The sequence below is a fragment of the Simochromis diagramma genome, unplaced genomic scaffold (assembly GCF_900408965.1).
Source record: "Simochromis diagramma unplaced genomic scaffold, fSimDia1.1 OVJJ01000822.1, whole genome shotgun sequence".
Taxonomy (NCBI): Eukaryota; Metazoa; Chordata; class Actinopteri; order Cichliformes; family Cichlidae; genus Simochromis; species Simochromis diagramma.
This window is the reverse complement of record NW_024387520.1, coordinates 7906084-7931004: the sequence shown is the minus strand read 5'-3', so window position 1 is coordinate 7931004 and position 24921 is coordinate 7906084. Positions and strand designations below refer to the sequence as shown.

Here is a 24921-nt window from a genome sequence, read left to right as displayed (position 1 = left end):
ACAACACGATATCTGAATGAACATTTAAAAAATATAAATATATGATTTTTTTTCTGGAGTTTTTAAGCAAATATGATTCTATCACACAGGGTGGAGGCGACTGCCCTGAAATGAGTATCGGAGCCATAAAGAAAGCACTGGAGGTTTCCCTGCCTGGATCCTTTATCTATGTGTTTACTGATGCCAGGGCCAAAGACTACCGCCTGAAGAGAGATGTTCTGCAACTGGTGCAACTCCGTCAATCACAGGTACAAGGCAGGGAATTTAAACAGGCCTCTTATACATCAGGACAAAACTGATACATACTTAATCAGTCCAATGTGTGCTCTTTATTCAATGTCAAACATCCGATAGATGCAGGCTCGTCTTTGATCAAATCTATGGTATGTAAACTGATTAAAAGAAAATAAAAACATGCCCACAAGCATCTCATTTGTATTCACTGGTGCTGAATACTCCCATAATGATCAAGATGCCATTTAACTGATGTTATCTGGAACACTGTTGAACCTACAAACACGAGCCCCATCCCACACTGTCTTTAGAGTCTCTGCATTTATTGCACGCTGTCACAAAAGGGATACAACAGCAATGCTGTAAAAAAAGAAAAACCATCTGCATTCCAAAGAAGTTCCCGGGATCAGCTGAGTGCAGGAAAGTTGCTCGTCTCAGCCCCTACATGATGCATGACAATGAGCATTTGGAGCAAAGTGAAAGCGACTCAGCAGAAAGCAAACACTCAACAAATGTAATCCTCTTAACTCCTCTGTCCTCTTCGTTCCCAGGTAGTATTTGTGTTGACCGGGGACTGTGGAGACCGCTCTCAGCCTGGTTACAGGGCGTACGAGGAGATTGCCGCCACCTCCTCTGGGCAAATCTTTCACTTGGATAAGCAGCAGGTCAACGAGGTGAGAGCAAGGCAGAGTAACCGTGCGCTCTGACGACTGGCCACCGAACCCCCATTAAGCCCTCACACATAATGAATTAGCCCCTAAATTGGAACTCTCTAGTGTATTTGAATATGAAAGGGGTGATATTTTCTAATAACAGAGGAGAGCAGGAGCAGAACAACATCAACTCCCATTTGACCCACCGATAATAGATGATAATGAGGAATTCATTTAGCCTAATCAAATGATTCCAGTGCTGATATTAAACTTCCTGGTCATACGATATGGGCCGGTGGTTCCTTTATATCGGAAGCAGCATGTAACAGGAGCTGAGTCTCAGAAGCCAAAGACAGCGGGGCTCACTTCCCAAGCAGACGTAAAAGAAGCCAGAGTTTCCTCTGGAAGAGACACTGGTATCCTACATGTCAACACAGGAGATGGCTGGGCAGCGCTGAGCTGGAGCCAACAGCTCTGCACACTGGTGGCCCACTGAACCTCTGAACTCAGATGTGTTTGTGTGGGTCTTTGTGTGTGTGTGGGGGGGTCTGTTTCCTGTCAAGTCATGCTTGCATATAGCTAGACATACAATGCCTGTGTGTGTGTGTGTGGCAGCTCGTTTCATTATCACTCCATAATCCTACCAGCTGTTTAAGGAGTGCTTAAAAGTCATTTTAGTGTTGTCGTATTAAGGGAACAGGGGACCAAATGTAGTCTAGACCTTATACCTCAACACCAGATGGCTTTGTGCTAATGTAGCCCTATTATTTTGAACATAGTCTTTGTGTACATTTTCATATAAACAGGCTTTTTTTCCCCTCTTGGATTTACGCTGTCTGTCAGTCGCTTCTCTTTTTTGAACCTGTATGATTTTTTTAGTTCCTGGGTGGCATGCTTTTACCAAATTAATGCAAATCCTTTAATCCCTTAAAAATCCTCAGAAGTAGTACAAATCTAACCAAAATATTCGCCATTAATAGTAGTTTAATAATGTGCAGCCAAATGAAATATACAGTGTCTTTTTGTGGTCTCCAGGGGGGCCAGTGCAGAGAAAACAGACTGCTTATTTTACTCTCTAATCCCAGGATGTGATCTTTCATGGTTTCGCTTCTTCCAACACAGCTGCCCAGTGGAACTGGCTCCAGGTCCTCGCACAACAGTTTATTGTCAGCTCTGTGTAACACGCTCTTTATGCGCTTTAAATTTTGATTGGTTATGATCAGTGAGTGAAAATGGTAACACAGAACACAGGCAATGAGAACCGCTGTCTTTAAAGTGTTGAACATTAAAAATATCTGCGTTCTTAAGTGCCCTAAAGTGCTGAAGAACAATGAGGAATGTGATGTTTTACTGGGTGATGTGATGTTCGCTCAGAGAAAGACCTGAGATTTATTAGTTTTGTGTTTCTAGTTGGTGCATACATGGATAACTCGAGCACCTTGATGAGTTGTTTATAAGATTAGCCTCGGGGTCTTTTCTGATTATGGGTGCTGCAGCGACTTAAGGGAAATGGCAATGGTAATGGTTGCCAGGCATAAAATCTAGGTACCTTTTACCCACAGTCCGGCTAAACAAAAGCACTGCTTATCCTGTAGCTGAGCCTCTCTATGTGGAAACTCCCACTCAGAAGGAGCAGGGGATCTGTCTGGGTCTCGTTTACTTTAATAACCTTGATTTGGAGCGGGCCATCTTCATGCAAATATCCGGTAAATGCTGTGTTTATACCTGCGTAAAGACAGAGCTGACCTCTAGCCCGCTCGGAGGTCTGGAGGCAAGCTGTTCTACCTTACAGTGGCGCGGTCACGCATTTTCTTCTTCAGGTAATGTACCTGAATCGATGTGGGGAATACACCATCACCCCAGCTTTAGGTAACACTTCTTCTCTGCCCCATCTGTCATGCTTCTATGAATAGCAGCAGGGGGTCTTTCCTGTTACAGCCCTGTAAGCCTGATCATCTGAGACACGCTGGATGAGGTTTCACGGGGACTTAAGGTCCTTTGCATTCCCAGTGGTAGAGCCAGGGAGAGGCTACGGCGCTCGGCTCTTCTAGACCCTGCAGGCCAGCCCAGACAGGGAACTGGCCCCACCTCTGGGCTCTTCTTCTCTTTCATCTGAGGTCCGAGGGCAGAGAAATGCCCACTCCTCTTTGCTCTACCGCATAAGACACAGACATAGATGTAGGTCACTTCTAAGCAGTTTCCTGCTCTGACTGTGACGACTGCACACGTGGCAGACATTACAGCTGTTTCCAGTTGTAAAATGGCAAGAGGAACCAGCTGCTGTCAGGACCTTGCAGACCCGATAGAGGAGAAGTCGAGGGCTGATAATTAAATTATCAAAGGCTTTCCCTGTTTCATTTTTACGTCTGTGTCGTAAAACGTGTTGGTGTTGGCCTCATCTCTGAAGGGCCTGCCGAGGAAATGTTTTCATTTGGCTTCATTACAGGCACAGTTAAACCGTGATGCCTCTCAATACGAGGTGAAAACAAATATTAGACAGCAGCTGCTTGTTAAGCGTTTGGAAGATGGATGAAATTTAGTTTGCTGTGACCACTGAAATAGGACTCCGTGAAAAGTCAGTGGGCTTTTGCTGTGCTTCTGTTTTGATTTGAGTGAAAACAAAAGAGAAACTGCATTTTTAATCAGTACCTCGCTGATGATTACACCCAGAGGGTCAAGCACCTGTCAAAGCTGAAATCCTGTAACATCACAGATTCCTGTGGAGAGCTGCTGAGGGAAATTAAAGTCTAAGTAATGACTGTTTTTACCATTATGTACAATCAGCTTGTTCAACCTTTCTGTAATCTTTGCTCAAAGTGGTGGAATGACTAAGAAGAGAGTCACTGTCTGACCTCATCAGACTTCTTCAGCTTAAACCTTTCAGCAGAAAAGTGTGAAATGCCTGCCTGATTCAGTTTAATGCTTAGCTTTAATTCAAAACCACGGCCGTTCCCACAACCCGATCCACTGCTTCCGCTTTGTCTTCTGAGGAACAAGGTTTATGATTAATAAAACCTGCGCCGCTGCAGCGGGACTGCTGCCTGACAGGCTTCCACTGTGAGAGACACTTTTTCTGGGAATACGTGCTTGAAAGTGCAGAAAACTGTATGTTATCAGTTTGACAGCTGAGCTGCTTCACTTTTCCTTTGTTTAGGCAAAATCCGTCTCATGAATAGTTTTGTGATGAAAGAATAGTCCGAAAGACGAAGAACAGGGAAAAGCAAGGGCTTTGTGGGGGCTTTCGGAGTTAAGGCCAGTGCGTCCTTCCTGTCCCTCTCCTGCCTTTTGAAGTTTACCTCTCTGACAGTTTGATTAATGCACTCAGGAATATCTTGCTTGGTTGTGCTCCTGCAAATGCTGTGTTTTGCCTCCTGCCAGGTTTTAAAGTGGGTAGAGGAAACAGTTCAGGCCATGAAGGTCCACCTTCTGTCCTCCAATCATGACAGTGCCCAGGAAAACAACTGGGAAGTTCCCTTTGACCCGAGCCTCAGAGAGGTCACGGTGTCACTCAGTGGACCAGCACCAGAAATCGAGCTCAGCGATCCTTTGGGTAACTCATTCCTGCTTTTCCTATTTATTCTTATCTACTCCTAGCATTATCAGTGCTTTTAAAGAAAGTCATGTTTTTCTTTGAAATAACATCTGTTATGTTTCCTTTTCCAAGGTCGGGTAGTTGGTGTAGAGGAGGGCCTTAAAGAACTCTTGAATATTCCCAACTCAGCTCGTGTGATAAACCTCAAGTTTCCTAGACCCGGTGCCTGGAAACTGAAGGTATTTATTTTGGTGAATAAATCACAAATGTGTTTTGTCTGACTTTTTTATGATGCTGAATTCACTTCACACGTTTCACTCTAAAGATAAGCTGTAGTGGGCGTCACACTCTGAGGGTCACAGGAGTCAGCAGTCTCGACTTCCGCGCAGGCTTCTCCAGCGTACCTGTTACAGAGTTCAACCACACGAGAGAGAGGCCGATAAAAGGTGTCTGCCATGTGTCTGTTAGCTCTTTGCCTTTTATTTGACCGAGACCATGTGCAGAAAATTACCTCATGCCGATCTTCCTTTGTCCTTCAGGGCTCCCATCCCATGTTTTACTGAAATGCACCGGCCTAAAGCCTCCAGGTCATCTGAGCCATGTGGAGCTTGTGTCAGGCTCAGGCCGCTCCTTGCGAACGATCCCTGTACCGCTGCCCTCTGACCTTGGAAAACAAGGCCTGTGGAGTCTCCCGGAATTCCGCACCCCTTCCCAGAGCTTCTTCATCAAGGTAACGGGCAAAGACGAAGAGGGCTACCGCTTCCAGAGGCTGTCCAGCGTCTCCTACACCAACATCATTCCAGGCAAGGCATCCCTCTTCACCAAAGCCACACTGCAGTGTCTCCCATACCTCATCAATCTCTTTATAGCCTTTAACCTTTGTTTCCTCCCTTGTGCAGATGCTCCAGCTGTGAGCATGTCGACTGTAGTGAAGGGCGTTTATATGCAGCCAGCTGTGATTGGCTGCTCTGTAAAGAGTGACATTCCCTACAGACTAAGATTCACCAGAAGTGGAATTACACTGGGAAGCGAGAGGTTCTTTCAGTGAGTCTCTTCTCTATTTGCTCAGCACTCCATAACATTTGGCTCGCCTTCCTTCCGATTCCCTCAGATCCCCGAAGCTTCGCGCGCCTATTACCTCATTTAAAAGCATTAATTAAGTCACTCCCTAATCTTACCAGTGGGCACGCCTGTAAAGCATTAGTGCTGCCTCACTCTTGCATTTTATTGGTTCATCTGTCAACAAGTGGATATATACACAGTTGATTTTCTAAACATCACATACTCAATTTAACAAAGCAACTATTTTGTCTTGGTGTTGACTCTCTGGCTTGAATTACTTTCATGAAGTGCAGCTGACTTTTGATGAAAATTATTTCCAGTGCGTGGATGTGCCAAAGAGCCACTGGGTGTGACATGAATAAGAGGAATATGTGCTGGCCAATAAAACAAACGTGTCTTTGCTTCAGGTATTCTGCCGTTGCATCATGGGAAATTCCGAAGGCATCAGCCGAGGACGAAGGCCCGTATGAGTGTATGGCGCAGAGCAGCGCAGGGCAGGGGTGGGCTGTAACACAGTTAACTGTTAGAGGTATGTCACACAACAACAATGCAAGCGCACACTCCCCTTCAGTTGGACGTGGGTGCGTTCCAGCCATTTAGATACAAACCTCTGCTTTATCGTTTAGACATAAACTAGATAGAAAGCATGTCTGCACAAATATTTGTTTTAAACATTGTCTGCACTCATGTTTCCACTAAAACAGATCCTCCTCCGGTCTTGAAGCCCCCAGTGAATGTGACATCTTCTGTGGGAGGTGTGGCTGTGCTGTCCTGTCAGGTGGAGGGAAACATGCGCCACAATTTGACCTGGCACCGAGGGGGCTATGCTATCCGGGCACGGGCAGGGAGGGTGAAGCTGCTGCCCAACTCTTACCTGCAGATCAGCGCTGTGCGGGCTCAGGATGCTGGGGAGTACCGCTGCGTGGCAACCAACGCCTACGGAGACAGCAGAATCGCCGTGTGGCTCCACGTCCCAGGTATGATAGCCCAATACCCTGCGGCTCATCTGCTTAAACATTTAACGCGGCAGGGCTTAACGGATCCTCGCGGGCCCCCGTCATCTGTTTTCCATTATTGCCTCGACCTCCTTGCAATCAGATTAAGCCACTTCCTTTTCTCATCAGCAAAGACTTATGCGTGTTGAAAAGTGTGGCGTCTACTGAGGGAATGCACTCAGATATTTGCAATGACTTCAACAAACAGGCAAATAAATATGTCTTCAAGAATATCCTGTAGTTATGAAGTCAGACATGGAGTGTTTTTGTAATTGCTTTGCAGCCCACAGCATCAAGTTTGCTCTTGTTAAGCTTGTGATAGCTATAAATGACATCATGCAGCCTGTGACAAGGCCCTGAGTCATCGTCTGCTTTTTATTTTTTTTTATTTTTTGCCTTCCTTTGATTTCAACTGCAGAGGCTCCTTCTGTGGTAGTGCACCCGCAGTCCCTGGCTTTCTCCCAAGGCGATGAGATCCGCCTGGTCTGCTCGGCGTCCGGCTCCCCCCCTCCCCGGCTCTTCTGGAGCCAAGGCAACGTGTTCCTAACTAATCGGCCGAGGTAAGAGGGGAACTCTCAGCCCACTCGGCACCTCTGGCACAAAGGACTCAGAGAGTCATTACGTTCCACTTGACCTACATGCGCCATCGCCTCATCTTGTTTGCATCGCTTTGGAAATTTACATCTACTCATGTCAACCCTTTTTTTCCCCCCAAACCACAAGTATTTTATATGTCAGCAGTGAAATATACATTCGCACACACACAAATTTCTCCCGTGACACCAAACAGCAGCATAAAGATTCAGAGAGATGGATCTCTGTTTTACATCTGCGCTTGTAATCAACAAAAGTATCAACAAACATGAATCCTGTCCACTGTACGCTACAGGTTCAGTCTGAACCAGCATGGAGTTCTAACCATTAAAGGGGCCCTCCCAGAGGATGCTGGGAACTACACATGTCTGGCAAGCAACGAGGCTGGGACTGCCTCTCAGTCTGTGTCACTTAGTTATGCGGGTAAGTCAACACATCCCGACAGATGTCTGGTTGAGGATGCCAGCGCGAAGATATATTGTTGCTGGAATTAGCCTTTCGTCATTCGGAGTTGTTAAAGTTTCTGTTCTGAATAATTGCTTCTCTTCTGACTTCATTTTTAACTTTCAGTGACACGAAGCATTTTTGCCCGTGTTGACTGTTTTTAAGGCGCATTTCTTTTAATGATATCCAGCAGGATAGAGCAGAGTATACAGCAAGTGAACATGGCCACATACAGCTCTGTCTCACACGACGTGATGTTTCTCTCCTTGTTTGGTGAGCGCTGACAGTTGTGGGCCTGAAGTTTCACTCACGGCTGTCAGTTAGTGCTTGACAGAAACCGTAACACTGATGGATTATGGCAGCATTTTCCTGGGGCTTGCTGGTATTATACGCACTTGTCTCTGAATGTCATTTTTAACAACACTGATCTGTCAAATCAGGGAAAACCTTATAACACAGTAGATCATCTCATCCTTTCAGCTCAGCTGCCTGGGTCTAAAGTATAAGCATCATTTTTACATTCACATCAGGGTTTTTCTCATGTCCTTGCTGGTATAAACAAACAGCACATTGCTGTTTACGTACAGTAGCGCTGCATGAAAGACTGGTGCATTGCTATAAACTAAAAACAGGGGGGCCTAACATAAGGCCCGGGGGGCAGAATTGGCCCAACAAAAACTCCAATTCGGCCCACTAGATGTCTTTAGAAAATGTGAAGGAGAGCATAAATTTTTGACTTTAAACTGTAAGCTTGTCCTACTGATAGACCTCCCCAACAGCCATTCATACTAAACCAAAGTAATGCAGAAATAGAAATTGCAATTAAACAATTAAATAAATGAATAAAATAGAACAACAAAAATGCCCCACTTTAAAACCACAGGAGAATCTGGCCCACGAACTATCAGTACTTCTGTAACTTTACACATTTATTTGTTACAGTTTAAGTCCACAGAGTCATGCTGACAAATTTCTTTATTTTACTATAGCAGCGTTTCTTTATCACGTGGAAAAACTGAGACGCACCTTTGAAATTCCACTTCTTTTTCTTACATTGAGATATCGCAGGGATTAAATGTGCAGTTAAACTCCTTTGCACCGATAGAAAGGGGATTTTCACTGGTCCGTTTAAAATCAAAGTCCCGAGGTCTATGATGTAAAATGAGTTGGACATCCCTGGAATAAAAAGTTCATCCCACTGATTTTTTTGTTCTGCAGAGGCACCAAGAATAACAGTGGTACAGCAGGTTGTGCTAGTGACTGTTGGTGGTGATGCAACTCTCGAGTGTCAGGCCACAGGCTTTCCGTCCCCCCTTGTCCACTGGTTCAAAGGTGAGTTAATGCCATACACAGTGCTTTTATTAAAATGACTGTGGAGATGTCTCTGTTAGAGGACGACAAGCTTATATTGCTCGTACTTCCAGGTGAACTCGAGGTGGGCTCTGCCCCTTTTGTTGAGCAGGACGTACATCGCGGGACGCTGCACATTCGTGGCGTGCAGGAGGTCGACGCTGGTCAGTACAGCTGTGTGGCGAGCAGCTCTGCTGGAACCTCCTCTGGCACTGTTAGTCTGGTGGTTGGAGGTGAGGCCACACTACAGTTTTCCACATAAAACTTTTATTTCTCTCACATTTATACAAAGGAAAAAACATCCATCTGGCACCACTCTTCCTTCCACAGCGGGTCCATTGTTTTCCGAGGCACCGGCTGATGTGACAGCCAATGTCGGGGAGAATATCACCCTCCCTTGCACTGCCCGGGGATTCCCGCAGCCGACGGTGACCTGGCGCAGACAGGATGGCAGACAGATTCTCATGCGTTCAGACAGCCACAGTAAAACAATGCAGCTGGAGAACGGACATCTTCTAATCCAGAGTGAGTTATCACAGCAAAGAGCTTTGGTGTGCTGTGCGGCAGCCTCACGGTTTCCCTGCTCGAACTGGCTTGACTCAAATTGTGCAAGTATATATAGAAGAGTATCATATTAAATCCAGCTAACATTTTCTTAAGAGGCGGGAGAGCCGGGATGTCATTGCCATTGGTAAAGTTACAGTAAACCGATGCCTCTCGAATATCCATCCTGCTAAAAGCATTATCTCTGCTCTGTGAAAAGACTCTCCTTAAAATGTTGCTAATTATTTGGCAAGAGAAGGCGTCTGTCTTTGTCCTCATCAGGGCAGGGGGATCAAAGCTGTGAACTCTGGTAGATATTTCAGCCTGAAACATGACTATTCTTAGCCACATACCGTGATGCTTTGTGCTCCTGAGACTAAATGTTTATAGTGTGAAATATAATATTGGACAGGAACAGACATATTTACATGGGCCGTTTCTGTCACTGTTTCCATTTGCGGCTGCCCTCTGACCTGATTGGCTCCATCTGCTACAGATGGCTTTATTTTATTTTTTTTACCTGCAGTTTCAGAAATGTCTCTGTTCATATTGCGTAGTGCTCAAACGCCACTATCTCCTTGAATTGTGCTCCTCACGGGTTACCTTTAATGCTTTATCCTGGAATCCTTCAATATTTGCTAGAACAGAAGAATTGAAACATATGTTGATCTTCCAAGATGTGATCTCAAGAGAATTTACTGAGTGGGACAGCAGGATAGCAGCTGAGCCAAACCCATTAATCCTGTTATTTTCTATTTTTAGCTCCTAATTACAGCACTGTCAGGCCAATAATACTAGTTGTTACTGAGTAGGGGTCTTAGCTGCTATTAGCATGAACTTATTTAGTTTTTTTAGATAGACTGTTTTCTTTCTTGGTAAGTGTGATGATGCTGCTACTCTCAGATGTATTGTAATGTGCGGCAGGGTGCATTTTTCAATGATGTGTGTTTGACTGTAGGTGTCTGGCTGGATGATGAAGGTCTATACATCTGCGAGGCCAAGAACCAGTTTGGAACCATCAAATCTGAGGCCAGAGTTAGTGTCACTGGACTGGGTAGGCTCTTTTTGTGATCCCATATATGCATGTAGCAGAAACACACAGTAGGACACTGTGGCTGTAACACATATATTCCTGCTCCTGTTGTTTAATAATCATTTCGAATCCTTTTTCTTGCAGAGCCACCTCTATTGGCCCAAGTTGCCCCAGTGATCACCACCGGGAGCGGTCAGTCACTTAGTATTCCTTGCATGTTGTTGGATGGAATTCCTCTTCCAGAAAGACACTGGTCCAAGAATGGAAAACCTGTAAGGCTGGTAAAAACATCAAACTCAAACCTGCCTCTCCCATGGATCATATCTGTGTTTGTGTATGACAGGAATATTTTTACTTTTTTCGTTTGCACAGTTCCATCTGAACAGAAGGATGTTCTTGAGGAGCGATGGCAGTTTGTACATCGAAAGAGCCATCCCAGAGGACACTGGGATTTATGTGTGCACTGCGGTTAATGTGGCAGGCTCCGCGAACATCACAGTCAGCCTGGAGGTTCACGGTAGGAGAGTAAAGGAATAGTAACACTCACATTACCAATAAAATTAAAGCCAGCAAACAATAAGCACAAGCAGCTAAGACAGGCTTATAGTCTTGGAGATACTCCAGAAAGTAACTGACTCAAATTATTGTAGTAAATGACCCGCTGAAAAATCCCAAATTGTGTGTGTAATTTACATTTTTGGCACAGCCAGGTTAGTTGTTTCCCACTTTCTTCAAGTCTTTATACTAAGCTTCCATAATCCAAGCTAAACTAAACTTACATCTCCTACATCTGGTTCTATCGTCATATTTAATGTGCACTAATAAAATATCAGCAAGAAAATATATGAACCTAATCTAAAAGCAGACCCTTTCACTCACTGAATACACTTTCTCAGTGCAAAGTTTGCAACCACAGGCCATATAATTGGACAATTAAGCCAAAAATGTGCCAACTCAGCATGGAAAACAATTTTTGAATGAATCGACCACCTGTTGTCATCACAGAGAGAGGGCCTGCTTTATTGCATGCTTTGATAAATGGGGTCATGAGCATGTAATGACAGACAGCCAGGATCACGGTTCATCATCAGTTTGTAATGAAGAAATGCCTCAAACGCCGATGTTGCTGGTCAGCTGAGGCCGGTGGTAATGCAGCAGCAGATCGCTTCTTCACGCTCAGTCAGACAGCTGTGTTTTATGACCTTATTCTTCCACAGTGCCCCCAGAGATCAGCGCTGGTCCGTACCACTACATAGCCAACGAGGGTGTAGCCATCAGGCTATCATGCGAAACCACCGGCGTTCCCAAACCAGATGTTGTCTGGTCCAAGGTAACACTCGCAACCTTCAGCTTCAGCTCAGTAAATCAAGCGTGACTTCCACAGCACCGTCTAGTCCAAGGTCAGCCCTTTGTATCAGTTCAGCTTACAATGAGTCATTATTAGCACTTTGGAAATAATTATCACAATCAGGCAACAGCAAAAATCAATACTCAGCGGTGATGGGATCTAGATTATCCTTAAGAGTGCAATCTTGGACCGTGCCAGTCAATACAAGCATAACGATATTAATAAAACCAGAATCAAATCAGTGTGAAATGACTGATAATGAAAAAGGTTTTTAATTCTGAATTCATTTTGAGGCACACTTAGTTACTCTGGATATTTTTTTTATTTTACACAAACATCTGTAGCACTTCAAATCACCTTCACTTACTGTGATTACATTTACATAAATACAATTACATTTTTTTTGTCTTATTCAAACAGTTTTCTTTTTTTCCCCTCTGGTCTTTTCTTTGATTTGTCAGAACACAAAAAAACAGAACAAAACAAAACACCACCAACAAAAACAGTTTCCACTGCAATCAAGACTTGATTAACCTGACCAGGGAGGGAAGTAACCATGGCAACTTTACTATATTGCTGCTTGACTGGTGCAAATCACCCTGTTTTTATTGTACCTTAGGAGTCTATTTCAAGACTTTCCCGCATCCCCTCCTAGTACAACACTTCATCATATCACGAGAAGAAAACACAAAAGTTTATGTGCAACCAGGCGGTGCTAAGCCGATGCTCTTGATCCATCCAGGATGCAAAAACAGATCTTATTACAGCTTGTGCGGTACTGCAGCATTGCCTTTGACAGCCGCTGCAATATAACAGATTAATAATTTGTAATGTTGCTAAAGCTGTGAGATAAATATTGCCTGGTAAAAAGTGTACATTTATCTTTGACGTGTAGTGAAGCAGAAGCGGCAGTTTGTATACTGTTAATGCATCTGTTTCTCTTCCACCACTGAAATTAGGAACTGCAGTGATATCATCTTTTCTTTAGAGGCAACAAAAACATGGCCAATGAAATACCCTGCCACTATTACATACCCTGTACTACTACTACCCTGTACGAGGTCAGCATGCTGTTGTTGTCTACATGTTGCTGAACTGAGCCGGATTTATATTCCACCCGGCCTTTCCCCTAACATTTTCAAAATGTTACTCTAGAGTCAAGTAAATTTACCTTCTTGTCAGATAAAAGTGTATCTGTTAAAGCGCTTTAATGTTCAGAGCGAGTGGATGCGCAGCTGCCTCGGTTCTTGTGTGTGCACGCTGCAGATAGAGAGCAATCCAAAGGGGTGGCCAGTAATTCCATTAGACTTCAAAGGTTGGGTTGTAAACCTTGAACTAATCTTAGCATCCATGCGCACGCTTGTGTGGAGGACTTTTCTAATATAATATGTTCTGTCTGATCTTATTCTGCCAGGGGAGGCAGCCCCTGCCCAGGGACAGCTCCGCTCTTCAGTCTGACTCTGAGGGACACCTCCACATCCCCAACCCCTCCGCCGAAGATGCAGGCATCTACATCTGCACTGCCACCAGTCCTGTGGGCTATGCTAGTCGCGAGATCCAGCTGAGTGTCAATAGTAAGGCGAACGGAGGCAAACAGTTTGCGTTTGGAATTGTAAAGGAAGTGCCTATGTGGTCGTCTAACAAGCTCTTTTGTTGTGTTCAAGCTGTGCCAAAGATAATGGGCGTGACTGGTCACGACAACACAGTAAACATGGCTGCAGAGGTGGGGGCAGAGGTTGTTCTCCCGTGTGAAGCTGAAGGGAGTCCTTCCCCGTTAGTCACGTGGAGCCGAAACGGGCATCCCATCCCCCCCGTCACAGCTGGGTAAGAGGAAGCCTTACCTCACCCCGACAATCATGCAGTTAAATGTCTCAAATATAAGATGACATAATCCAAAAGCACTAACCATACTTTACCTCTGACTTAACTAACACCTGAGTCAGCTTTTACAAAGAGCTCTGGCTGTTGTTCAAAGCTTCTGCTAACATGTCGTAATGCCTCTGGAAGAGCAGCCAGGCAGAGGCAGCAGAGACTAGAGATCTGTGTGTGGGCATCACCAGTTGGCTAAACCGAGGTAAAACATCTGGTCCCACGTGGTTGCCTGATTCCTGGCTTTCATGTGTGGTCACTCTGGGCGCAGACAGGCAGGCAGGCAGGCTGCCCCGAGACACGAGCTGGATGGATGACAGGCAGACTCTTTGGGCCAGACACCAGGCCGAATCATTTAGTGCAGATAGAAGAATGACAGAGGGAGTTGAAAGCCGTTGTGACTCAGATACAGTATGACTTGTGTGGGGTCAGGAAGAAGGAAACGGTGGGGGGTGGCGTTGGAGGGAGGGGGTGCCAGGAAGAGGGGCGGAAAGTGAACTGACAGTGGAAGAGATACAAGTTGTGTCTGTCTGATGTTCAGATTCCCTGCGGTGTTTCGGCAGTAAAACAACATGCTGACTCTTTACTAGTCCTGTCTGATGAGAATAACACATCCCTGTGAACAAACCCAGTGTCATGCTTTGCATACGCAGGGACCTATGGAAGGAGCAGGGCTCTGTAAAGGAACATTAACTCCTTTAAGCTACACTCTGAGGTTCGGAGGAAATAACCGAGGGGTGCTGATTTTTAAAATAACTTAAACAGTGGGAGATGATATTTATCGCATATCTATGTATTTAGACTAGTACCAGGCAGGGAGTTTTTTGTTTTTCTCTTTCCTTTTTTCAATACTGAGTCAGAAGATTTGGTCACAGGAGACCTGATCCTGATGAGGCCAATTTGTCCCAGTTAGTCCTTGGCCAGTCGCACTGTGTACACAGATGACACCAATGTGGGGAGTGATGGATGAGCGAGAGGGGCTGTTCATGTCATGCGGAGCAGCACCGCTGTAGCCTGAGCTCACATTAACCACTGCAGAGGCCGCTTTTCAGTTTTCGAGCTGGATGCTGTCGTCTCTCCTACGGCTGTTTGGGGAGGTGGGGGGTGGGTGAAAGACATTACACCATATGTGCGTCTAAAATACAGAGCTCTTTGTGCTTCTAGCCCGTTTCCACTTAGACAGGCGTGTTATTGTTAGAATTTGGTTGCTTAGCAGACACACTTATCAAAGATAAATCGCAGAGGTGTGTTTACATTGCTGTATATTATACATTTGTACAGCTGGATAGCTTCTGTAGCATTTCAGGTTACCACACCCTCCTTTAAAGTTGCTGACCCACAGCAAGCAAGGCCTGACTTTGGAGCTGAGGTTGTGTACTGGAGTGTATGTGATGACCACCATCTGTCCACTTGTTTGACTTTGACAAACATCAAAAAAACAAATGGCAAGTTGGGCCAAAACGTTGCTTTGAACTTAGTTGGTCCCAGGAAGGATGACGCTTTGACTTTGGAGACCTGTGCGACCTTTCATTCGAGCTCCACCATTAAGTCAATGTTTTGATTTTCACTTTATCTTTATTTCCTGACCCCGCGGTCGTAAACGCACAATAGCTGCACACGCAAACAGAAAAATCCGCATTGATCTTTTTGAACCTACAACCTTTCCCATGGTGATATTATCAGGTCAAACACTGCTGACCCTTTCACATTGTAATTATCCCAGACAATCGTAAATGTGAAAACAGCAACTCATTGCGGGAGTACTTAGCTCTGGATGAGGTCCAGACTCCGGCTATTGCTTGCTCTTTATGAACTCTAACCCTCACACATTTTCTTTTTCCATTTCAACAAAACAACATAATTGAATAAGGATCACTAAGTGTTTGACAGCATAATTCAATTTATGTATACCTGTCAAATGCTCTGATACTTGTTGTACAACCCAAATACCAAAAAAAAAAAAAAAAGTTTGGACGCTGTATAAAATGTCAAACAGAACGTAGTGATTTGCGTCTCTCATAAGCCCACATTTTATTTACAATACAGCACAGAAAAGATATTAAATGTTTAAACTGAAAAAATATGAGCTAATTCTGAATTTGATGGCAGCAACAAATCTAGAAAAATTGGGGCAGGGCCATGTTTACTACTGTGTAGCATTCCCTCTTCTTTTAACAGCAGTCCATAAACATCTGGGAGCTGAAGAGACCAGCTGTGGGACTTCTTGGAATGTTGTCCCATTCTTATGTGATATAGGATTCTAGCTGCTCAGCTGTCCTAGATCTTCTTTGTCATGTTTTTCACTTCATGATGCCAGATGTTTCCAGTTGGTAAATGTTTTGAACTGCAGTTCAACACCCAGACTCTTCTGCTATGAAGTCATTGTAATAGATGCAATGTGCAGTTTAGCATTGTTTTGCTGAAATGTGCAAGACCATCCCTGAAAAAGACATAATCTGGTACAAAGTTTCTCTGGAATCTTTCTAGCTTTGCAGATGTGCAAGCTGCCACTTTTGCTATTGCACCCCCTGCAGGATTTTGAAATGAGTGCTGATAACAAGACAGACGCTCCCTGTCTTCTTTGCTGCAGAGATTTTTGTGTCCATTTTCTCCAAAAAAGAAGTTAAAGTCTTGATTCATCTGAACACTGAACAGTTTTCCACTTTTCCTCAGTCAGCTTTAAAGGAGTTCTGGCCTGCAGGAGGTGGTTTATATGCATGCTTCAAAATATAGGAGATATAGGAGAGAAAAAGAAAACAGACACACCTATTTTATCAGAACACAGTAGCTGTAGATCTTCAGTGACTCATAAAGTTCTGTGTTTTCTCCATGTCTTTGCCCTTGACCCCTAACCACTCCCCAGGTTCACTGTTTTGCCTTCAGGCTCTCTGAAGATCACTGATGTGCGCCTGATTGATAGTAAACTGTACACCTGCACTGCAGAAAACCCAGCAGGCAACGCGTCCCTAAGCTACAATTTACACATTCAAGGTAACTCCACAGGGTTTCAGTAAAAGTTGAAGTTTATGGAAACTTGTTTGTTCAGCCAATATCTTTAAGTCTCTGTGTGAATATATCACTTATATGTGAGACGTGTGTATGAATACAGTTCCAAATATTTTTGCACATAGATTTTTGCCACTTTAAAGCCATTTACCATGACATACTCAAGTTACAGTTTTATGATGGGCTGAAAGCTGCTGTCGAGCTTCAATATTGCATTAACAGCAGGGAATTTCATTCATTTTTATGCACAGTTCTCTATGTTTTTTTTCATTTCAGGTTTGACAGTTGATGCGAAATCAGTTGGTTATCGGTAGTTGTGGGCCATCCCTTTGTTATTTCTTCATAAATTTAGCAGGAAAAGGGAACTGGAGATTATTCAAAGCTATAGCATGGACAGCCTGTAACTTGAATGTGATAAAGTTTGTGTCAATGTTCAAAACTATGTGCATCTAATATTTAGGATATTTGTTTTGTCCTCAGCTAAACCCAGGATTCTGCCAGCACCCTCCCTCCTGAAAGCCCTGCTCGGCCAAACAGTGACTCTACCATGTATAGCGCAGGGAGAGCCGAGCCCTGAGATCAGCTGGTTTCGCAATGGATCACCTGTTGGGGACAAGAATGTTACACCCCTGAGGATCCAGCAGGTCAGCCACGCCGACCAGGCCGCCTACCGGTGTGTGGCCTCGAACAGTGCAGGACAGGAGACCTTGGAGATCAAGCTGGAAATTCTTGGTGAATGTCACAAGTTCAATTCCTCAGACCTGCTTGTTCACTTGCAGAACTATTAAATTGCGACTCATGGTTGTTTTCTATGATATATCTGAATAACTATTCACTATCACTGGTCATATGAAGGTTCACTAATGATGCATCTGTTTTCGGCCCTCTCAGCGTTTAGAGGCACATTCACTTTAGGCGCACATTGACCGTACAAACTGCCAAACAGTGAGCTATTTGACCTTCTGACAAACATTCACAAAGGGAGATGACTTCGGGTTAAGAAATCAGACTCGTGTCCATTTGTACTGAATCAAGCTTCCTTGTTGTTATTTACGTGATATATAATTAATATTATTCTTCCCGATCAGTCCCCTTTTATATTTCCATGCCCTTGTTCCTCTCTGACACACGCTCTTACTCATCTGCAGTCTGCCTTTGATGCTTTCCCAGCTTCCCTACTTAATCATTTACTCAGTTTCAACATCAAGGGGATCAAGCGCACAGGGACATTCTAACCTCTCCTAAACCAAAACTCATCTTTTAAAAGCAAAAAACTGGATTTTCCCATTCTTCTTACAGATGTTCAGGCTTTAACAGCTGTTGTTTCTTTTTGCAGCAACCCCTGTAATTGCTTTGATTCTCTCTATTTCACGCTTGACTTGTTGGTTTCAGTTTGACTTACATGTGCCGTTTGTGTGGTCCTGTCACTTTGTGTGGCATTTTTTGGGGTCTCTCTCTTAAAAAAATGATCTCGATCTCAATATGACTGTCTGATTTAAGAGATAAGAAAAAGAGGTCAGCCTGGCTCAGGCTGTCAAAGCACGACGCACGCTCTGGTCATTGGGGAGAATCTGTTCGGTTTTTCAAATCATGTTTAGATCCTATTGAGGCTTCTTCTTACTCCGAAACCTAAAACTAATTGTCATTGCACCTCTTATTTATTAGCTGCCCTTGCACTTTGAACTAGCACTTAACATATTTTTCTGTACTCACAGAGGCCCCGACCTTTGCCGAACCTGGAGATGTTATCATGGAGAAAGTGGCAAACAGCAAGGTCATCATCCCTTGCCCCGCTAAAGGTATGGAATGATTCACAGATGAGTCAGCGTGGACACACTAAAAAGGTGTAATTCAAGTTTTAGGGAGCCTAAAACTGAACTCTGTCATCTTTCAGGTTTGTTTCTGCAACACAGAAAGGAGAAAAAAAGAGAGAAATCAATGTTATATGTAGGACAGTGATGTGTTTTTGTGCGCAATCAAAAGAATGTTTCACTGTCACCACAGACTCCTAGTTGCCATCTTAAAAGGAGAAGCTTCTTTTCACTGCAGCACCCGGAGGCATGCCATTGTCTCTATTTCCTAACATCCATTTGCGAACGAGAGACATTCTGTAGGGATGTGGAGGACCTGCTGTTTTATCAAAACGCGGCAAGCGTCGGTGTCGCATCTCCGTCTGGACTGACGGCTACTCAGTGGCAGCCCGCACAAACAGGTATTGTTTGTGTGGAGCTGTGTCATGGTAACCAGCTCAATGAGAGGAGGTGAGCACTGCGTATAATGTGGAGCAACAGCTGGAACATCAGTCTGCCTCCTGCCTCTGTGAGCCACATCTGCTTTCCTGTGTGTCGGGCCTGCTGGGAGCGGAATCCTAATTACAGGCTGCTTCTGGCAGATAAAGGACAGAGATGTCTGAGGTGCGCCGTGAAGCACAGGAAGAGAAAGACGAAGCCTCGCTGGCCTCACCTTTCTTCTGAGTCATACGGACGGGTTGACAGTACCAAGCACAGAAATACAGAAATGCTTGATGCTCTTGACGGGCCGGAGAGGCAGTCAGCCTGCAGCACCAAACGAGGATCCCCACTTTCTTTGGTCCTTTTGTTTTCTTTGAGATCTATCTGCACGAGGGGAAACAAGCACAGTCTCTGCCAGAAGGAAATTATTAATTCACCAACAAGCACATTGCATTTGATAGAGGTAATTATTGGAGAAACACATGGAAGAGATAATCTCAGACTTCGTCAGCCCCGGTAAATAAATTCAGAGCCTGCTAATGAGATCTGTTAACATCTAAAACACAACATCTGTATGCATTTCCCGCAGCAATGAGATAATGAATTTGCTTCAGAGCTCCTTAACTGTAAACACGTGTTCTGAGAGGAAACAGACAGTAACGTCACCTTTGGTTGTGCTGCGTCTTCTCCTGCTTTTTGGGGGATGGAGAAGGAAGGGTGCTGCGGTTGATTTTTCAAGTGGTGTTTGTATATGTGACACCTCTGTAAATCGAGGGAGTGTGGCTCTGTGCTGCTCTGTTAGTCTGTTAGGGAATCTGTTGTGGAGATTTTTGGGGGGTTACAAAGCTTTTTAAATTCTCCACCTTGTCCCTGATCCAGTTTTCTTCTGTCGGGCATTTCTAGCTCTATTTCCACCCAATAATCCACCAAACACATGTGTTTTTAAGGCTCCTGAGGAAACACGCCAGTGCCTTTGAACCACTTGTTCAACCACTATCTTTCTTGCAGCTCTTACTCTCTCTACTCACTCTCATCCCAGTGTTTAGCAATAAATCTTTATGTCTGCATTTTAAGTATTACATCCTCCGTCACTCCTCTATGCAGTGTTTTACTTTTTTTATGTGACTTTGACCTTGAAATCTTAAGCCTGCAGGCGACAAGGACTAACCATTTTGGCATCCACTCCCTGCTGTCCTGCTGTCTGATAAATGTAGAGAGCTGGCTTTTTTGTAGTCTGGGCTGCTTGCCCGTTAAGTTATCCTGCACAGAAGAAGAGAGATGGAAGTAACTCTTCTTTCTGTCCGATATGATCAATAAAGCTCATTTTATCCTCACTCGCTTTTCTTGTCGCTGCACCTGCAGGTTCGCCTAATCCCAAAGTACGCTGGTTCAAGAATGGCCTGGAGATACACCCCGAACAACCCGACTTTTCTGTGGCGAGGGATGGAGCTCTTGTAATTAGCGCAGCGTCTGCCAGCCACAGTGGGGACTTCAAGTGTGTGGCAGTTAATGAGGCAGGCTCTGTGGAGAGAAAGACCAGGCTAAAAGTGAATGGTGAGAACTTATCTCATGGCTGTTTTCCTGTAAAAGTATATTTTACACATAACGATGGTCCATAAACCTTTCTTTCTGTGCTGTCTTAGTTCCCCCTGAAATTCAAGATAATGGCCAACCGCTGAACCTCACTGTCACCTTGAAGCAGCCTCTCACGCTGGGATGTGACGCCTTTGGGATCCCCTCTCCAACAATCACCTGGACTAAAGATGGCAAAGCTGTGAGTGTGTCATCCTGGATTCCAATTTACAGAAAAATCTAAAAGCCAGGTTACATGTTTTTACTGTAAATGCTATCTTGTCGATCTCTAGCGGTACAATGCCACCAAGTGGCAATTATTTCAATAACATTTAAACAGTGTGGATGCACTCAAGCTGATTTCTGTGTGTGCAGGTGGACAACCCTGGGGTGTATCTTGAGAATGGAAATAGGCTGCTCAGAATCTACAGAGTTCAGCCTGAACATGCAGGACAGTTTGTCTGCACAGCTCAAAACTCAGCTGGAGAGACCCAAAGACAATATAACATAGTGGTGCAAGGTGAGCTCATTATAAACCTGCTTTCACATGGATATTTAAGAGGAAAGGTATAAGGCGGCAAGAAAGACCAGTTTGGGGATCTGTGATAAGATACACATTCAGCATTCATTCTTAATGCAAACTAGTCATTGAGCATGTGGTGTTTTTTGCCAGCTCCACCTGTGATCTCAGGAACGTCTCGAATGCAGGAGTTAACTGTGGTACTGGGCCAGGAGGTGGAGTTTCAGTGTCGGGTTAGTGGAAAACCAGCGCCAAGAGTGGAATGGAGCCGCGACGGAGAGTAAGAATCTCTTTTATCGACGTGACATTCAGCAGCGTACACAGGATGCAGGATTCACTGAATTGATTCGATCATCCTTTCCGTTCTTTCTCCAGGGTTCTGTCCCGCGATGGAGACCCTCATGTGGAGTTTCTGGAAGATGGCCAGGTGCTGAAGGTGAAGTCAGTAAGGCCGAGAGACCAGGGTCTTTACCGGTGTCTGGCCAGTAACGACGCAGGAACTCAGATGCGCCAATTTAGACTCAACGTCCAAGGTTGTTTTGAACATTTTTTTTTTAACAAAATGTAAACCTCCAACTACACTCACCTGAATTTAACAGCAGTTATTGATTTAACACCTATGAAAAAACAAAACAAAAAACAAAACAGTTGTATAGATTCAGGATATTACTCTGACATTTTTCCCTAAATTGCTGCTGTTATGGCAACACTCTGAGAAAGAGAATTGCGAGGCATCATATATAATTCATGTGAATGCCCAGCCTCTATAGTAACACAAGTTAACATTTTATTTAGCCATGTGGTCGATGTGCACATACTGAATTCTCTTTAAGGGGACATTTCTCTGTCAGGTGCGGTAATAGAGTACCACATGCTGCATTTCTCTTTTAGAAGGTTTCCTACACAAAAGCAAAGCATTCGCCTGTTGCTCTGGTTATTCTGTACTGTGTGCCAGTAAAAAATGATTTGGCTGTTAAACATAAACGTGTTCTCTGTTTTTTACTCCAGCCCCTCCCACTATTAAGGGGACTACTGAGACATCAGAGGTGTCAGTGGTGCTGGGTTTCCCTGCAATCCTCCCCTGCAATGTCGAGGGCTTCCCCACACCCAGCATCACCTGGCTCAAGGACAATCACCCCATCGTATCCACTCCCCAGCTGACATACACCCACGGTGGGCTGGCCCTGCGGCTGGGTTCGGCACAGGGAGACAGCAGCGGCCTCTACACTTGCAGGGCTACAAATCCAGCTGGCACTGCTATCAAGCACTATTCACTCAGTGTTCTGGGTAAGAGACATGTGCATCTCTAACAAGGTGAAAAATAAAAGAGGGATTTGATTTTTTATGTTTTCATCTCTTTAGTCCCACCGCAGATAGAAGGAGACTCTACCTCCCTAACGTTTGGTGGTCAGGAACAGAAAGTGCGGATCAACGGGAGCTTAACTCTGTCCTGCCTCGCCAAAGGTTTCCCCGAGCCCAAAGTCCAGTGGTTCAAAGACGGACAGGTCCGTGTGTGTCACCGTTAAAAGCTGTGCTTCCTAAAATCAAAATGTGTTTTCAATGGAACAAGTTCTAACCTCTGCCAGCCTCTATTGGCAACTGGTATGAATTACAGCAACCCTCTTGCACAACCCACCTCCACTCGCCTTATTTAGTGTGATGAGTAAGCCAGTTAATTATAGACATAGAGGAAGAATCCAGTGATTAAACCTCAAGACATAAAACACTGTGCAATTTCTTTTTTTGTTTTTTTCGTGACCTACTGTGTTTTGATGTACTGTGTCCTTTATTCTGTTCAGAATGCAAGTGCATGTGTATGAATATTCTGCAGGGCCTACAATATGAGAAGCAGGAATTGGATTAAAGATGATGTAAAATATGATTTTCTTTCTGAGTGTGGGTGGAAGCTCTGTATGTCTTGGGTGTTTTTAAGCCACATTTAAAGATCTGCTAAATATTTTCTTGACACAGTAGTTCAAAGAGGCAACAAATCTTAAGGAGGCTCCATCGAGCTTAAAGAGCACTTTTGAACAAAGTATCAGAGACAGTCTGTTTTATTTATTCATCAACCCACAGATTCCTGCGAGCAATACTTCACATTAACTGTGTATTTTCTTTGTGTTTTAGCTGCTGACTGGAAACATCCATGCTGGCATTAAAGAGAGCGGCCACTTCCTTCACATAGAGAATGCCATGCTGTCCCATGAGGGTCAGTACACCTGTGTGGTCACCAACTCTGCAGGAGAGGACAAGAGACACTTTCGTGTAACTATTCAAGGTGTGTTCGGTTAATTCAGTGTATAGCAGCTAGAAAAACACTTCATTTTAAACCTTTGTATAGAAAGCAATCTGGCTCTAATGTGCCGCTGTCTCTCTAGTCCCTCCGATTTTCCACCGGGTGAATAACAGGGAAGCATCCTGGGGTTTGGGACACGAAGACGACCTTAATGATGAGAACGTGGTGGAGAAGCGGGAAGTTGTGCTAGGCCATCAAATCAGCCTGTCCTGTGAGAGCAATGCCATTCCCCCTCCCAAGCTCAGCTGGTATAAAGACGGCAAAAAGTTAACCTCTGCAGATGGAGTGGTGCTTCTTCCAGGTCAGGGAAAACTCTGTAAAACTTCATGTAAAACCACTAGTGCAGTTGTTATATGTAACTGAGGAGTCATTTTTAATGTATGACAGGGGGACAAGCGCTACAAATTGCCCGAGTGCAGAAGGAGGATGCTGGAAGGTATACGTGTCAGGCTGTTAATGAGGCAGGGGAGGATCGCATGCACTTTGATCTGGAGATTCTAGGTAAGTGAGTACATATACCTAAGTTAGATGTAATTAAAATGTTTGCATAATAAAATCTGTGATTATAGAGATGTAACTTAATAATTTCAGTTGTGTTTAACTTCCATAGTCCCTCCTGTTATTACTGGAGCATCAAAGGAGTTTATGGAGGAGATAGGAGCAGTGGTTAACAGCACCGTGGTTCTACACTGTGACGTGATTGGACACCCAGCTCCAGTCGTCTCCTGGCTGAGAGAAGGGCAGCCGGTGCACATGGACTCACAGCACCACATCAGTGAGGATGGGACTCAGCTTCAAGTTAGTTATCGCTGACCTTTGTGCACCGTTGCCAGCAAATAGACAGATCCAACCGTAACGTTCTGTAGTGAAGAATAACGCTTGTGTCCTAACTTACAGCTTCTCAGTGTCCAGGTTTCAGACATGGCTGGGTATTCGTGTGTAGCGGAGAACAAGGTCGGAACAATTGAGAAGCTCTTCAGTCTGACAGTGCAAGGTTAAAAAAAAATAAAAAAAAAACCCAAAAAAGTCTTTACTGTGATACTGTGATATGCAACTCTCTTCTCTTTTTGCAGTCCCTCCTAGAATAACGGGCCCTAAAGAGGAGGAGGTTAGTGTGACTGAGGGCCACATGGTGTCTTTGCTGTGTGACGTCCAAGCATACCCTCCTCCAGAGATTACCTGGACCAAAGATGGGCAAGTCCTCCATTTCAGCACCAGCATTCACATTCTGCCAGGTTAGCCTCTGGGCCATCTTCAATACCCAAATCCTTCAATCAGAAGCATTATATTGGGTAGAATCTAATTCTTGCACTGATATTTCATATCATTATTTGATATATTGCCTATATATATGTAATAGGTGGCCAGATGCTACAGTTGCCCCGGGCCAGACTAGAAGATGCAGGGCAATATGTTTGCACAGCCACCAACTCAGCAGGGCAGGACCAGAAGAGTATTCTCCTCAGTGTTTATGGTGAGCAAACACACTGTGACCCATCTGCACAATTCAGCCACATATACAGATGATCAAATCCCAAAACACTGCCTGGCAAAAAAAATCTGTTTATCTCAAGCCAGCTGTGACTGAGAAGAGTTCAGGAGTGACTCATTCGAATTCTGAATGAATCAAACTGAGATC

At 44.4% G+C, this 24921-nt stretch overlaps 1 protein-coding gene across 1 annotated transcript in view; it reads left to right on the top strand.

The window, feature by feature from the left end:
- The window catches only part of hmcn2 (hemicentin 2), a 51050-nt gene that overhangs the window by 2802 nt on the left and 23327 nt on the right, over positions 1–24921 (top strand). Inside the window, exons 3-39 of the mRNA XM_040019415.1 lie at positions 90–248; positions 786–908; positions 4266–4437; positions 4552–4658; positions 4745–4865; positions 4959–5222; positions 5319–5463; positions 5889–6010; positions 6186–6458; positions 6895–7036; positions 7366–7493; positions 8733–8846; positions 8939–9097; positions 9195–9389; positions 10366–10461; positions 10585–10712; positions 10813–10957; positions 11658–11770; positions 13203–13362; positions 13453–13612; positions 16521–16648; positions 17144–17395; positions 18379–18462; positions 20257–20448; positions 20538–20668; positions 20842–20986; positions 21140–21266; positions 21362–21519; positions 21995–22273; positions 22349–22491; positions 23114–23264; positions 23365–23583; positions 23670–23783; positions 23893–24080; positions 24180–24276; positions 24356–24517; positions 24643–24756. Of these exons, the coding sequence (XP_039875349.1) occupies positions 90–248; positions 786–908; positions 4266–4437; positions 4552–4658; positions 4745–4865; positions 4959–5222; positions 5319–5463; positions 5889–6010; positions 6186–6458; positions 6895–7036; positions 7366–7493; positions 8733–8846; positions 8939–9097; positions 9195–9389; positions 10366–10461; positions 10585–10712; positions 10813–10957; positions 11658–11770; positions 13203–13362; positions 13453–13612; positions 16521–16648; positions 17144–17395; positions 18379–18462; positions 20257–20448; positions 20538–20668; positions 20842–20986; positions 21140–21266; positions 21362–21519; positions 21995–22273; positions 22349–22491; positions 23114–23264; positions 23365–23583; positions 23670–23783; positions 23893–24080; positions 24180–24276; positions 24356–24517; positions 24643–24756 (5710 nt within the window). The remainder of the gene's footprint in view (positions 1–89; positions 249–785; positions 909–4265; positions 4438–4551; positions 4659–4744; positions 4866–4958; positions 5223–5318; positions 5464–5888; positions 6011–6185; positions 6459–6894; positions 7037–7365; positions 7494–8732; positions 8847–8938; positions 9098–9194; positions 9390–10365; positions 10462–10584; positions 10713–10812; positions 10958–11657; positions 11771–13202; positions 13363–13452; positions 13613–16520; positions 16649–17143; positions 17396–18378; positions 18463–20256; positions 20449–20537; positions 20669–20841; positions 20987–21139; positions 21267–21361; positions 21520–21994; positions 22274–22348; positions 22492–23113; positions 23265–23364; positions 23584–23669; positions 23784–23892; positions 24081–24179; positions 24277–24355; positions 24518–24642; positions 24757–24921) is intronic.